At 25.4% G+C, this 14802-nt stretch overlaps 1 protein-coding gene across 4 annotated transcripts in view; it reads left to right on the plus strand.

The window, feature by feature from the left end:
• LOC126895391 (uncharacterized) overlaps nt 1-13811 on the plus strand; it is a 31657-nt gene extending 17846 nt beyond the window's left edge. For 3 of the 4 annotated variants that reach the window (XM_050667208.1, XM_050667211.1, XM_050667210.1), the window contains 8 exons: nt 1428-1542; nt 6198-6371; nt 8364-8437; nt 8498-8654; nt 8793-8977; nt 11150-11444; nt 11499-12587; nt 13296-13809. In XM_050667208.1, coding sequence (XP_050523165.1) covers nt 1428-1542; nt 6198-6371; nt 8364-8437; nt 8498-8654; nt 8793-8977; nt 11150-11444; nt 11499-12587; nt 13296-13540 — 2334 coding nt within the window. In that variant the 3' untranslated portion in view covers nt 13541-13809. Of the gene's footprint in view, nt 1-1427; nt 1543-6197; nt 6372-8363; nt 8438-8497; nt 8655-8792; nt 8978-11149; nt 11445-11498; nt 12588-13295 lie in introns of all 4 variants that reach the window. The other variant, XM_050667207.1, reaches the window with a different exon arrangement.
• Nucleotides 13812-14802: the final 991 nt, after the last annotated feature.

The following is a 14802-nucleotide window of genomic DNA, read 5'->3' on the forward strand; positions in this document are numbered from 1 at the left end:
TAGAGTGGTAGTGAGGTGTAGATTATGTTATTTTTATCACTACTCATTACTCTGGTGTGCTTATCGACCACTATATTAAAAAATATTAATAACTTATGTAATACTAGTTTAAAAATTATTATAGACCAGTAATTTTTTTAATCAGATCATTTTTTATGTTATAAGCTAGTTTACAAGTATGTTTTCATTAATACAAGTAAAGTTTTTACCCTTTTAAGATAAAAGGGATGAATTAAAAAAAATATTTAATAATTGAATAAATAAATAAAAATAATTTTCTTAATATACTTATAGAGAAATTGTGTGGCTAATTAAAATAAATCAAGCAGTTATTACAGAAATTGAAGTTGATGTTGATATTGTAATAAATAAACAATAAAAAAATGAAGATTACTCCATTTGCTAATAAATCTTTTAAATACTTACTACAAGAGTTCACTTAGACTTTGAGAAGCAAAATACAAGAGACACTAAACATTTTAAACGATAATAAGACTTTTATTAACTTTTTAACTTTATTTTACTTACACAAAAAATACTTTACTTGTTACAATCTAACCACTATACAGGCACAAACAAACTCAATTACACTATAATACATTAATAATCTAGATCATTATAGAACGAGTGCAGTCACTTTTGATATAAAAAATTAGATATGTTTACATTAAAAAAGTATAGTAAAAATATAAAAAGTAATATTTTTAAAGAATGAGTAATAAGTTGAGTAATGAGTTAAGAATAAGTCTTCTTAGACTACTTGTTTGCGTCCCGTATTAAACTTAAATACTTCTAAATTTTATTTAAAGACTACAATTTACATATATTTCAAATATAGTGTTAAATTTTTTTTCATAATATTATTTTGCTAATTAAATGAAATTAAGTATAAAATACTTGTACAGTATGAACTTTCAAAATAGTAGAAGTGAATAGTATTCAATATATTGTACTAAGCAAATTATATACACTATATATTTAACATATTAAAATGAAAAAGTTTACCGATTTATGCTGGTGTATTTGCCTTTGTGAGGAAAGCATTACATTTTTTGAACATTGTCTAAATTAATTAAAAATTATATTTTGTATTAAATAATTCATATTTTTTTTCAAGTTAAGTAAGTTTACATTCTGATTTGATTTTTTTTTAATTTGATATTTTTAATTTAATAGCCCATTAAATGTGATTTCAACTGGAAGTTCGGTGAAAAATTTTTTCATTTTGATTATATTTAAGGGTCAGTTTTTGTTTTATTGTTAAAGGGATAGACATTTGTAACTTTATTTTAGCTCTTCTGAAACATTTATTGAAATGATGTGCTACCGTTATTCTCTTGCACTTTTCAATTATTGTTGTCAATAATTACGGCATAAGAAATGAAAAAAAACAAAACAGAAATAATTATCTGAAAAATTATTTACAGGAATCAAGTGACATTAATGTTAATGATGATGATGGTTTAGTTCATAAACAAGTTGACCTGGAAAAAATATTTAAGCCAGCTACAGATTCTGGAGAAGTAACACCATCAAAAAGTAGTAAGTTTTATTTAATTAAAATTTTTTAAGTGTGCTAATTAATAAACGACAATTAAAATACTGATTTATTTAAAAAAATATATTGAATAGTAAAATTAGCGTTTAGTCTAATTATTTAGCATTTTAAAAATCTTAAGTAAAGATCCATAACCAGTAAAAAGTTTAGATTATTTTTATTATTTTACTTATTAAATGTATATTTATAATTTTGTGAAGTTTATGTAACGATATTCATTTACTCCTTCTAATTCCCCAACTTACTACAAAAGTATGTTATAATCATTTTTTTGTAAAAGTCTAATTAAATGATTAATTAATGTCTATCGTTTGTGTGACACGTACAACAACGTTTGTCCCCTTAAACCGCAACATTACAGATGCTACGTCATATTATCACCCATAGGGCGGTTACGTTATATGCATTTATACAATATTATCAAAGACTCTCCCTTTGCCAACCCCCCCACAATTATTATCTACTAGAGCAAAAAAAAAAAGGAATTTTATTTTTGTATACCTTCTTTTGACCTACTTAGCTTACATTTACATTTTATATTTCACATCTTTAATAACTTTTGATCCAGTGAATATTTTACTTACTTTTTAGCTTCGATGTGAAGCTGAGAAGGTATAAATTTTACTATATATATTTTTTTTTATGTCTCGTAATTTTTCACCGAACCGATTTTTTTCAACAATACGTCAAAAGATCATAAATTGTATCTAGTTAAAGATCTTGCCCTTAAAAATTGAAAACATTTGCCAGGTTCCTTATAAATGGACAAAATACCTAAATAAATTATAATTTTTAAAATCGGTAAATTTTGACATTTTTTAATATTTTTTCTTAAAACTGCCGTAATTTTTTGAAAAATGAACACATCAAAATATTTTTTTTTTATATAGAGATCTTAGGTATTTTTTTTTCATTTAATATCATTTTTTTGATAACCTATTCCTTTACCTTCCCACAGACGGGATTTAAAATAGAAATTTTTGCACAAAAATTTAACTTTTTCAACGTGAGTTTGAAAATGTTCCGGAAATATTCTAAGCTTCAAACATAAGATAAAATAAAAGTTGTTATGTACTTTAAGCTAAAAAACATAAAAATTGTTCCTACAACTTATCTTCTATGTGCAAATGGTTACCATAGTTAAATGACATTTTTTCTATTATTTACTATTCAAAACCTACAATTTTTTAATTTTAATTAAAAAAAAACACTTCAGAGTAAAATTAATACCGTCTCAGCTTCACATTGAAGCTAATATAATGTTAACTTACAAATTTATATACAATCAGAAACTATTTACAAAATAAAACGTACTAAAAAAAATTACTGCATATTTTAAAAAATTTAGCTTTTTTAAAATTCTTGGCATAATGTGCTTTTATTGCAATTAGGAATACATCGCCGGTATTCTGTAATAATAAGCAATAAGTATTGTTTTTGTGCTTCGTCTTTTGTTAAAATACTATTATACTCTTCTATGAGTTTCACGCCCCTCTCTGCCAAATCATTTATAATTTTAAATTATTTACTATTACATTTCCTCTGATATATTGACTGTTGTCTTTCCACAACAAAGGTTTGATATTTAAAAAATCAGTTTCAATGTCATATCTTTCAAACAACTTTTTTGACTCAGTTGAAATAAAATCATCTATTCTTTTATTTTTGAAATCATAAATTTCATTTACTCTTACTACTATACGTTTGATTGTACATGGATCTTCTTCCCGATTATTTAATGAATTTACCATTTTAATTTTAGTATCTTCACATAAATCATCAAAAAATGACATTGCTGCCGTTTCGGATACTAAGTACCATAAATGACCGGAAAGTTTTTTAAAAACTACTTTAGAAATATCTTTATCTGTTGGTTCATAATCAATTATATTATTAATAAATTGTAAATCTAAATTTGGCGCTAATGCAGCATTTGGTGCACTAAACCATTGTTTAATATATAAACTTGTAATAAAAATACATAATGAACGAATATTATTTAACTCTTTGATTGACAATTCAAATTGGACCCGAAAAAAAAAATTTCAAACAATAAATGGCCTTGGCCATCCAACGAGCATGATGGATTGGGCTAGGAATTTTAAAATAAATTCCATTCAAAGGTGTTTCACCAAAAAATATTATGACCAATTCTAAAAGTTCCTTATAGTCCTCGAGGTTGGTATTTTTGTAATTGTTCAAAACTAAATTTCAAAATATCGTCTTTTTTTGTTTTTAATTTTTCTAAAATAACAGTATCTTCTATTCCACTTAAGTATTTGTTTTATTTATATTTTGCCAAGACTTTTGGAATTTATTGAAAATAGGAACATTTGGTCCAAATGACGTATTAAATTTTACTTCAAAAACACTTTTCAATATAATTTCATAAATGTGATGTCTGCATGGTAAGTATAAAATATCACGCCCTAACATTTGCTCCATTAATATGCAGGTATCTTTAAGTCTACCTATATTAGAAGCAGTAGTGTCACAGCATAATGATTTAACTTTGTCAGTTAAACCCCATTTTTCAAGTGCTGCGTAGACAGCTGCTGCTTGACTTTGTCCAAAACCAGAAGAAATTTCAGGCACATCGAGCAATTGTTCTATATTATTATTTGACACAATTATTGGTAATCTTTCAACTAGTTGATGTCCTGATAATAAAGGAAGTTTTCCATCCCAATGAATGGTGCATGGACCTACTGCCGATAAATTAAAATTACTGCTTATTTTTTTCATTCGGTTTTTACGAAAACCTTTTCGAAAATTATTAATTGAGGTCATATTTATAATTAATTCAGATGTATCGAGACCGAACGATTCCGCGGTTGCTATTAATATATGAACAGAGTCTCTGTCGCTTATTTTACACTTATCAAATGCAGCAACAAGTTTGTCGGCTAAAATATTTTTTTTACCTCTAAATTGAGGAAGATTAGGTTTTTCAATTAATTCTTCGGTCTCATCACACTCACTAGAACTGTTTGAAGATGAATATAACATTTCTGAGTTAAGGACATGATCTATAATAATAAACACGTAGACTTACTACTTTGGAAATATTTTAAGATATTTTTTTAATTACCTAAAACTTCCATTTCATCGTATGCTTTTCTTTTTCTTTGGATTATATTTAAATTTTTATTTTGTTGATTCATTTCACATTATTCAATGAATTTATCAACACCTACCATACAGCCTGACCTTCTTTTTTCCCTTTGAGCCAATAAAAATTGTTTATCAACTTCAATTTTAATTAAGTTTAAAGCGTCAGAATGAGCGATATCAAATAAGTCATCAAGATTATTAACAAAGTCCTCTTCATTTATTGTGTCTGATAATAACTTTCTAGTCGCATGTTTTTGTAATTTTCTCCATTCATTGTATAATGATTCAATTTTTTTAACGGAGTGACATTTTTTTTAATAGGTATTCTGACTTTTTGCCAAAATATTTCGATTTCATTGTATACTAATGAAATACTATCGTGAACATTTAAATTAACCACGCGCATGTTATAAAAAAAAAACACATAGTACTTGTTTATTTGATGGCAACTTACTGCCGACGATTTGATTTCACATATAACCAATTAAATAAATTTTATTTGTATCACGAAGGTTCATTTTAGATGTTGAAGCCATTTTTTAAAAAAAAATATTTAAATTTAAAGTTTTTTTAAGTTGTATAATTAGAAACGTAAGTATAAAATATAAGAAAATTGTTGAATATGAAATTCATGAACAACGAACGACAGCTGATTCGATTATGATCTAAACTTTTCAATTACCAAATAACATACAATATTGGAAAGCGAAATTTTAGCTGGTTATATACGTAGGCTCATCTTTTCAAGAATACCAGATAAAAGAAAACAATCAAGTGTTTAAAAATAATAATCAATAACTTTATCTTGAAAATGACTTTTTTATTAGCTTATAAACAACATAAATTTTATGGCTCTTTAAGTTATGAAGATACTAAGAAAAACCGTATAATTTTAATATAATTAAAATTAAAAAATTGTAGGTTTTGAATAGTAAATCATAGAAAAAATGTCGAATTAAAAATGTATAGAAAATTAAATTTAAAACAACGGTTAAATGAATTTTTTTTTGTTTTTACAATGAACAATTTATAAATTAATAATTTTAACGGTAAGAATACAACTTATACGTTTTATTTTTTTAGGGCTAAATAAGATCTTCTCGAAAATTTTTGTATATATATTTTTTATAGAAAAATTGTATACCTACAAAAAAGTCAAAATAAACTTTTTTGCAAAAGTTAAAGTTTTTGAGATACAACAAAAAAAACTAAAAAATCACCCTTGGGGGGTTATTTTTAACCCCCTTGGGGCACGTCTTAGAGTTGACCAATCGTCTCCAAATTTTGTACAATTTATTTTTTGATGTATTCGAATAATTCTAGAAGGGCACTTACAAATATTAAAAAAAAAAACCTCTCATGTAGCTAAGGGTCACCCTAGTAGACATGTATTGTGTATTACATTTGTTAAACATGATATTACAATGAGATTTATATGGGAAAGGGATGGTCTATAAGTAAAAAAGTATATGATAATAGCTAAAATATAACTTAATAAATCATATTTTAATTCTTGTAACTTTAGGAAAAATGTATGCTAGTAGTAGTTTTTATGGACCAAATCATCCAACTGTTGAACAACAGTTTCAATTAGCTCGCCGAATATCCAGTTCATTGAGTGACATAAGTAACCAAAAAAGTAAAGGGCAGTCAATGTTTGTGAACAGAAAAAAGCGATCGGTAAAATGGGTGCATGAAGGTGAGTTTTACGTTTAATTTTTTTTTTCTTTATTAAAAAAAAACAATCTGTACATAAAATTTACTATAAGTTTTTTTGTTGACTCATTCAATTACATAACATTAATAGCGTTATAAAGAAGTCACCCATTGGTAACACCTCGATTAGTTTTAGTTGAAGCTGTATATAAGTTATGGTTTTATTGTTGCCGTTAATTTGTAAAGTCAATAGTTCTGGGTTCCATTTACGTTTGAGTCTTCGTGGTGGGTTGTCAGGTGTTGAAGTTGGGTACATTTTTTTAATTAAAGGGTTTGAATTTGTATTAAGTATTGAGTGAAATCTATTATAGTGTAAAATTGCTTACGTTTAATAAAAAAAAAAAAATAATTTTTTAGTATAATTATAAATTATAACAAAAAATAATAACTTAGAGGCAATTAAATTTATAAATTGCTTATGCAATATTCATAATAAGCCTTTGGCTTTTATTGGTGTTCGAACCACTCTAAAAAAAAAATAATTATCGCTATCCTATATGTTTTTAATATTTATTATTATAATAAAATTACAATTTTATTGATCTGTTTTCGGTGAAATGAACATTTGCGACATTAACTTATATTTTAGCTATGTTATTTTTCTATGATCCAAATATATTTAAAATATCAGAGGTTAATCAAAATTAATTTTTATCTTGATAATTATTACAGTAATATTAAAATTAATATTTTTATAATGATGTTAGAAAAATGTAAAGTTAATGTTTGCCATTCGACTAGAATTTAGAAAAATCAAAATTAATTATCAAAAAAAAAAAAAATTCATCCATTCAACTAAAGTTATTTTTTTAATTCATTTTTTATCAGATATAGATGGAACTTATTGTACTAATCTGAATCTAGATAAATTTTAGAAAAATATCTTTTATATTATCTATATAGAATTTTTTACTTAGACACAAATAAAATACTCTCAGAGAGAAATTATGAAGAATACATTAGATGTCCTCCACTTTTTTTAAATTCTTAAAATTATTATTATTATTACAATTTATCATTTAAAATAGCGTTAATTGTGGGTAAGATTAGAGAAAATAAACTTAGATGGTTTGGTAATTTTATGAAGAGAGAGGAATTGGAAGCTGCAAGAACAGTTATAGAAATTAATGTTAAAGGAAGAAGAGGTAGAGGAAGACAAAAAAAAAGATAGAGAGATGCTATTGAATGCAATATGAAATTGGGTGATATGTGCGTAGATGATGTGGAAAATCATGTTAAGTGGAAATTTAGGATAAAGATAACCGACCCCAAGTAGTTGGCCTAAAGGCGAGGAAAAAGAAGAAGAGACAATTCATTTACAATTCAATTTTATTTTTTACATCTAATTTTTATTTTATCAAATATTTAGCTTATAATTAAAATTATTTTTTTACCATTTTCTACATGGAACCTTTTATATTATGATGTTTTTTAAGTTAAAACAATGAGAAAGGGAACGTCTTACGCAAACGTAGCGAGTTATAAACCACGAGTGGCTCTGTTGGAGAAATGGTTCACATACAATGTCCACGTATTGGCTTTCAGCTTTGTACTTGTGAAATTAATCATAAATAATATATAATATAATTAATTTAGAATTCATTTTATTTACACATGGTTTTGAGAGCATTTAAAGATTGCTTAAATTCTTGAAAAATAATACATTCAAACAATATTTTACAATTCTTTGAGAGTAAGATAATAAGAACAGTCACGCTACTTTCTCTAATTATTTAAATAAATTTAATTCTTACTTCTTTAAAAATTTAATCAATTCATCAGCATTTTCATTTTAATAAATTCGCTAAATTGTCTAATACTAAATAAAAAATAATAATTTAAAGTTTAAAGAGAATTTTTCTCGTTTGTTCATTCGATTTATTTAACATTTATGGAGTTTCGGATGTGTAAATTAATGGGATATGTTAAAAATAAACAATAATAATAATGTTTTACTTTGAAAATATAACTCTAGGAGAAGGAAGAGGACCTATTCCATCAAATTTCCCTCATTCTATGAACAGTCGGGATTATGAATCATCCGAAAAAGTAAATAACCTTGGATAATATAACTTTACTAAGTATTACAATAGTTTTCCATGGACCTAGAGTGATTCTAAACAAATACTCAAGCTTGTTATGGATCCCCGTGGTCAAGTTCAAGATTTACAAACATTACAAAAACTTGGTGAAAATATTGAACCTTGCTTAAGCCCAGAAGTATGTTTTGATCTAGTCAGAGATTTAAATGCCACTAAAGGAAAAGGTAAATTTATGAAATTGTAATATAGCTTAAAATGAAGTACAAATAAAATTAAAATTTATATTAAATTATTAAATACTTTTTGTAAATTACTATCCAGGTGCTAAATAATTTTCTTATTTTCTTTTTCATAATCATTAGGGGCTGCATTGTTTGCTAAAAGACGCAAGAGATCTGAAAATTGGGTAGTAGATGAAACGAACGTAAAATCTGCTTCATCATCAATACCTGAGACAATCTTAAATAAACTGAATCATAGTACAAATTCTAATAATGAATTTGATATCAACAGAGTTGAAAATGTTAAAAAAATGAATGAAATACAAGTATTATATATCATATAACAAAATATGAAAAGTATACAGTGTGTTTTAGACTTATCTGACAATGCTTATAATTTTTGTGACATTTTGTTAAAAATTTTTTTTAAAAAATTGCCTTTTTAGACTACAACTAAAACATATTTCTCATTATTTGTTACTAATAAGTAAAAACAATTTATTTTATTTTGTCATATAAAAAAAAAAAAAATCAAAACCGTCATTTACAGTTTTTTTTAGTAAAAACTAGCTAACCGGCAAACGTTGTTTTGCCAAAAAGTTTTTTTAAACATTAAATGGACTCAGCGAACTTAACACCTTCAGATAAACTTAAAACATAAAACAATACTAAAACATATAGTCCAAGAATTTATTTATTGATTTATTTGGATTGAAACAAAAATCAGTTTCAAAAAACATTTCGGAACTCAAAAAATCAATCATCAAAAAAATTAAATAAAAAATTAAAAAAAAATCGTTTTTCCAAATTTTTTTTTGTAAAAACCTCCTGGCAATTACGAATAATTAAAAAAAAAATTTGAGCCAAATCGTCCCAGCCGTTCTCAATTGATGAAATTTTATACATTTTTGGCTCCATTTTTTTTAGTAAAAATTTGATGAGTCGTTAACAATATTAGAACAAATACTGATTGAAACTTAGGGAGTACTTGTTTTACNATGAGTCGTTAACAATATTAGAACAAATACTGATTGAAACTTAGTGAGTACTTGTTTTAAAATTGTTATCGTTCAAAATTTAAAAAAAAAATGGCTATTTCAACATTTTGAATAAAAAAAAATTAATTAATTTTTTTTATTAGTAATAAGTTGAGAACAGTATGAAATATATGAGTAAGAACAGAGTAGAATACATTAGATTGTCTCCACTCTTTTTAAATTCTTAAAATTATTAATATTATTACAATTTATCATTTAAAATAGCGTTAATTGTGGGTAAGATTAGAGAAAATAAACTTAGATGGTTTGGTAATTTTATGAAGAGAGAGGAATTGGAAGCTGCAAGAACAGTTATAGAAATTAATGTTAAAGGAAGAAGAGGTAGAGGAAGACAAAAAAAAAGATAGAGGGATGCTATTGAATGCAATATGAGATTGGGTGATATGTGCGTAGATGATGTGGAAGATCATGTTAAGTAGAAGTTTAGGATAAAGATTACCGACCCCAAGTAGTTGAAAAAAGAATAAAAAAGATAATTTTATTGTTAGTGATAAATACAAAATTATGCTTTAGATGTAGTCTAAAAAAAGACAATAATTATTAAAACAAAAAATGATAATTTTTGTGTTAATTGACAACACATTGTAAATTAAGTCTGAGACACGCTGTATACAAAGTAACTATTTTAACGATCTGGCCACTCGATTTTTCTTAAAATAATAACTTTTTTGTGAATTTTGTTTTTTTGGCTTTTGTTAGTTACACATGTATCTCTATTTATGTTTTACACAGTATTTTTTATTCTCATCCCTTATATCTTATAGACATTTTAACTTTATTTTTTCAAATAGAAGTATAAATATTTAACTAGATTATAAATTAGAAAACATCTAATTAAGGATATGGTCGCAACGACTTTTGGATTATACTTCAGCACATATTTATACCTAGAGGGAGAAGTGAAGCCATTAAATGTGTAGTAATAAATATAGCAACATCTATTTCTCATCTTCAGTCATTTACTTTAATCATTACACCACAAGGATGGTGTGGCTGAGTCGGTAACGCGGTAGTTCTTGACGTGCATTGCCTCAGGTTTGAAACTCGGTTACGGGCGGCTTCATTTGTCGAGCAAGTAAACAGTTCGGTAATTGGAGTCGCCATCCTTCTCTCCGGTGACGAACTAACCACCCTTCCTGGAGTAATGGCTAAGAGAATCTCCTATTTGGGGAGGTAGTTATGACCTTTTATGAGCCTAAAAAGCTTAAAAAAAAATCTAATAATAAACATAATTTTAAAGTATTTATACCTTTTACTAAACATGATCAATTTTATTCACATTAGTAAAAACAATTTTTGGTGACCTAAAAATAGTTTATTATAGGAAGCTCAACAATCATTCTTTATAATATATTGTATTTGATTAAATATATTTGAATTAATTTTATTAAGATACCATACAATTAGAAATTTACTATTTTTTTTAAATATAATGTTTAGCAAAGGTTTACAAAACCTCGTTTAAGGCTTATCAAATCTCCATGGGAAGCTGCTTTAGAAACGGGGTGTGTTGATTCTGCTTTTCAAGAAGTACCACCTATGTTTTCTCCTAGAGGATACGTTGTTGCTCCAACATCAGGAGCTTTAGAAGCTTTAAAAGAAGGAGGGAGGACTTCAAGAACTACTTGTTCTACTCCTACAAGAATATATACTCCTAAGTGTCAGGATGTTTATACACCCAAAATTCCAAGAGGTTGGAATACTCAATGTAATCTTCAGCAACCTTCAACATATGGTAAGTTTACGCCATTGTAACTTTATTATTTTTTTTTATTTTAAAATATTCTAGGGTCAGTTAAGTTGGATCAAATATTTCGTGGTTCAGCAAATTCCCCCGTTACTTTATTAAATAAATCTTCTATTAGTACTACTGGTTTGACACCTAAAATATCACAAAATCTTGCAAGTACAACTTTTACTATAAACAGAGATAATTCTTTAACATTAACTCCAGTGCCCAAGCCATTAGTTTTAAATACAAACTACTTTTCTGAACCTAAATTCCATAAAATTGAATTTACACCTAGGTCAACTCCAGGAGTTGAAAAAAAAAATGAAATGGTCAACACAACACTTGAAGATAATTTTGTAATCGAATCCTCAATAAATGATATTAAACCTGATAAAAATACAGTAGAATTAAAAATTGAAAGTAGTGTAAAACCAAAAGGAAATTATGAAGTATTTGTACCTAAAGTTAGCAAAACATACATGGATTTTGTACCAAATGTTAACATATATACTGAGTCAAATAAAGAAGAAACGAAGTTGTCATTTTGTTCATCAAATAATTTCAAGAAAAATGCCAAGAAAAATATATCAGAAGAAATTATTCAGGAACGATCGCTCCCTGTTAAAACATTAATTGATACCTTTGAACATAATAATAAACCTATTATGCGTTATCTGCAACCTGAAGAAAGTATACCTTTGAGTGATGAAATTAAACATTTACACGATGATCATTTAAAATCAGTTACTTTGCAAAATAACTCAAATCAAGTAACAAAAGACTATTATGTAACAAATACATCAGTTGAATTAAGAAATTTTTCAAGTTGTAAAGAAAACTGTGGGAATAGTAGTAATTATGTTGAATATACTAAAGAAATTGATACTGCATATAAAGAAAAATTAGATTATACGCAAAAAGAAGATTGTACTAATAAATCTGAAAACACGGACAAATCAGAATTCGGAGATAGTGTTTCAATGTCTTTTGATTTAAGAAATGATTTAAGATTTCAAACCATCAGACAGTTGGCGACACCTGACAGTTTAGAATCTAGCATGTTATTTGCCCAGAATCAAAATTTAATTGAGAATCATCAATATGAATGTAATATGAATAAATACAAAGTGACATGTAAACTAGAAGGCAAGAAGATTATATGCATAATCATTTTTTCATTAACAAAATGCAAAACCTTGTTTTTATATAAGATTTATCTACTATTAAGTGTGTTTATATTTTAGGCATGCAACAATCTTGTATTTTAAGCATATTGAAAATACACGTCAATTGTTGACAACATAACTTTTATGCATGATTAAGTTTTTTTTTATATAATAATAAAATAAAAAAAATAGATGGTTAGGATTATTTACATGATTTAATAATTTAGACTACTTTTATCCTTCACCAATTATTTTACAAATAGTTACTATAAGTTGAAACCATATCTGGGTTTTGAAATATGTAATGTATAGTTAAATAATTTTAATATATTAATTATTTAAATGCAAAATAAATACAATAATGTAAATAATATGATAGATACTCGGAATAAACAGTGTTTAAAGTTTTTTTGTTTACAAATGTTTTGTTTTTTGTTATAAACATTTTCAAAACTAAAAATGTGCTTGATATATTATTATTTTTGATAACTAGTCTTATGTTTTATTATTTTTTTGGAAAAAATGTGCCGAAACAAAAAATCATAAATATTTGTATTACTTTTAATTATTGTAATATTTTTATTCGTTGCATGATTTATAAACTGCATGTTATTTTATTAAAAAATGTATGTAAACTGTTATTTAAAATTTTTAAACAAAAATAGAATTAAATTTTATACATTTATAGATGAAGCCATGTTTCAAACACCGCAGTATCAAGAGCAGTCGACATCCTATCAAAAATCACAAAATTCTCATTACAAATTACTATCGTACAATGACTATTTATCATTAAATAATTACAACACTGTTCCCAGGGGCTGGAAGAAAGGAAGTTCTGACTACTATAAATCTGTAAAATTTGAAGATGGAACTCACAAAAAACAATTGTTTTATCACAATGACCAAAGAGAGAACTTTACTGATTTTTAATCAAAAACTTAAAAATACACAAAAGTAATTTTATAACTAACTATTAGTTAAAATTAAAATATGGTAACATATTTATACTTTGTTATAACACGAAACGACTTAATTTAAAAATCCTTATCTGTCGACTTTGTCAATAACATTTGTGTATTGTTTTATTAATACATTAAGGTTCTATTATTTTTATAAAACAAATTTCTGGTTGTGTAATATTAAATAAACGATTATTAATGAACAATGAATCTTAAAAATACACTCATATCTGATATCAATAAAAAATATATTAAGATTGAATATAACTATTAAAATTTAATATGCTTTTACACATACTAGATTACAATTTTATGAATGTAATACACTTTTAATTAAAAATATAATAAGATTTGTTATAAAAGTTTTATTAACTTTATGATTTTTTCAATGAAATATATGCAATTGGCTTACATATACATCAATTTACATTATTAACTGAATTTTTTTATTTTTTTGCATATTCGAAAACGTATAAAACAATTTATTTCTTGTTTGCAAGTTAGTTGTCGTTTCCATAATTTTTTTAATGTTTTCCAATGTTATATAGATCTACGTAACAATTGTTTTAATGTTAGGCCAAATATATTACTTACATTGCCAATCTATTATCGACACAAGAATTTAGAACGATTAACTTATATGTTAAATATTTCATGGATCGTTGTATTATAATGAATTATGATTAAGTAGTGATTTGAAAAAGATAAATGAGTTTTTTACAATATGAGGAAGGTAGCAATCCCTAGCGTAATCTCGGAAACTGGCGAATTTAATTAATTGTTAAATGTTATTGTAAATATTATATTATAATAATTGAGGCCCTACACATAGATGTTACTTTAAATCTTTGCAATAATTAAATATTGTTCCTAAATGAAGTTCCTCTTACAATGAACTAATTAAAGTGTAAGCTAAAATACATGATATAGAAAATATTTTTAAATGACAATTTTTCTACATATAATATTTATAAATATCAGCAAAACTGCACAAAAAATAATATTTTTTTAATTTTTAATTTTTGGGGTATTTTTGGTCTAAATACTAAAAACACTTTGAGGGACCAGTAAAATTTTTTTAATAATTTCAAATCTTCACGAAATCCTATTTTAATATATATATTTATATATTAAGTTAAAATAGTTCTCATTAAAATTTCGAATCCTACTGTACATATTACTGATATAAATAACATCACATAAGTATTTTATGATGTATCATGTGAAACTTGG

The sequence above is a fragment of the Daktulosphaira vitifoliae genome, unplaced genomic scaffold, assembly GCF_025091365.1.
Source record: "Daktulosphaira vitifoliae isolate Bord-2020 unplaced genomic scaffold, ASM2509136v1 Scaffold_1, whole genome shotgun sequence".
Lineage (NCBI taxonomy): Eukaryota > Metazoa > Arthropoda > Insecta > Hemiptera > Phylloxeridae > Daktulosphaira > Daktulosphaira vitifoliae.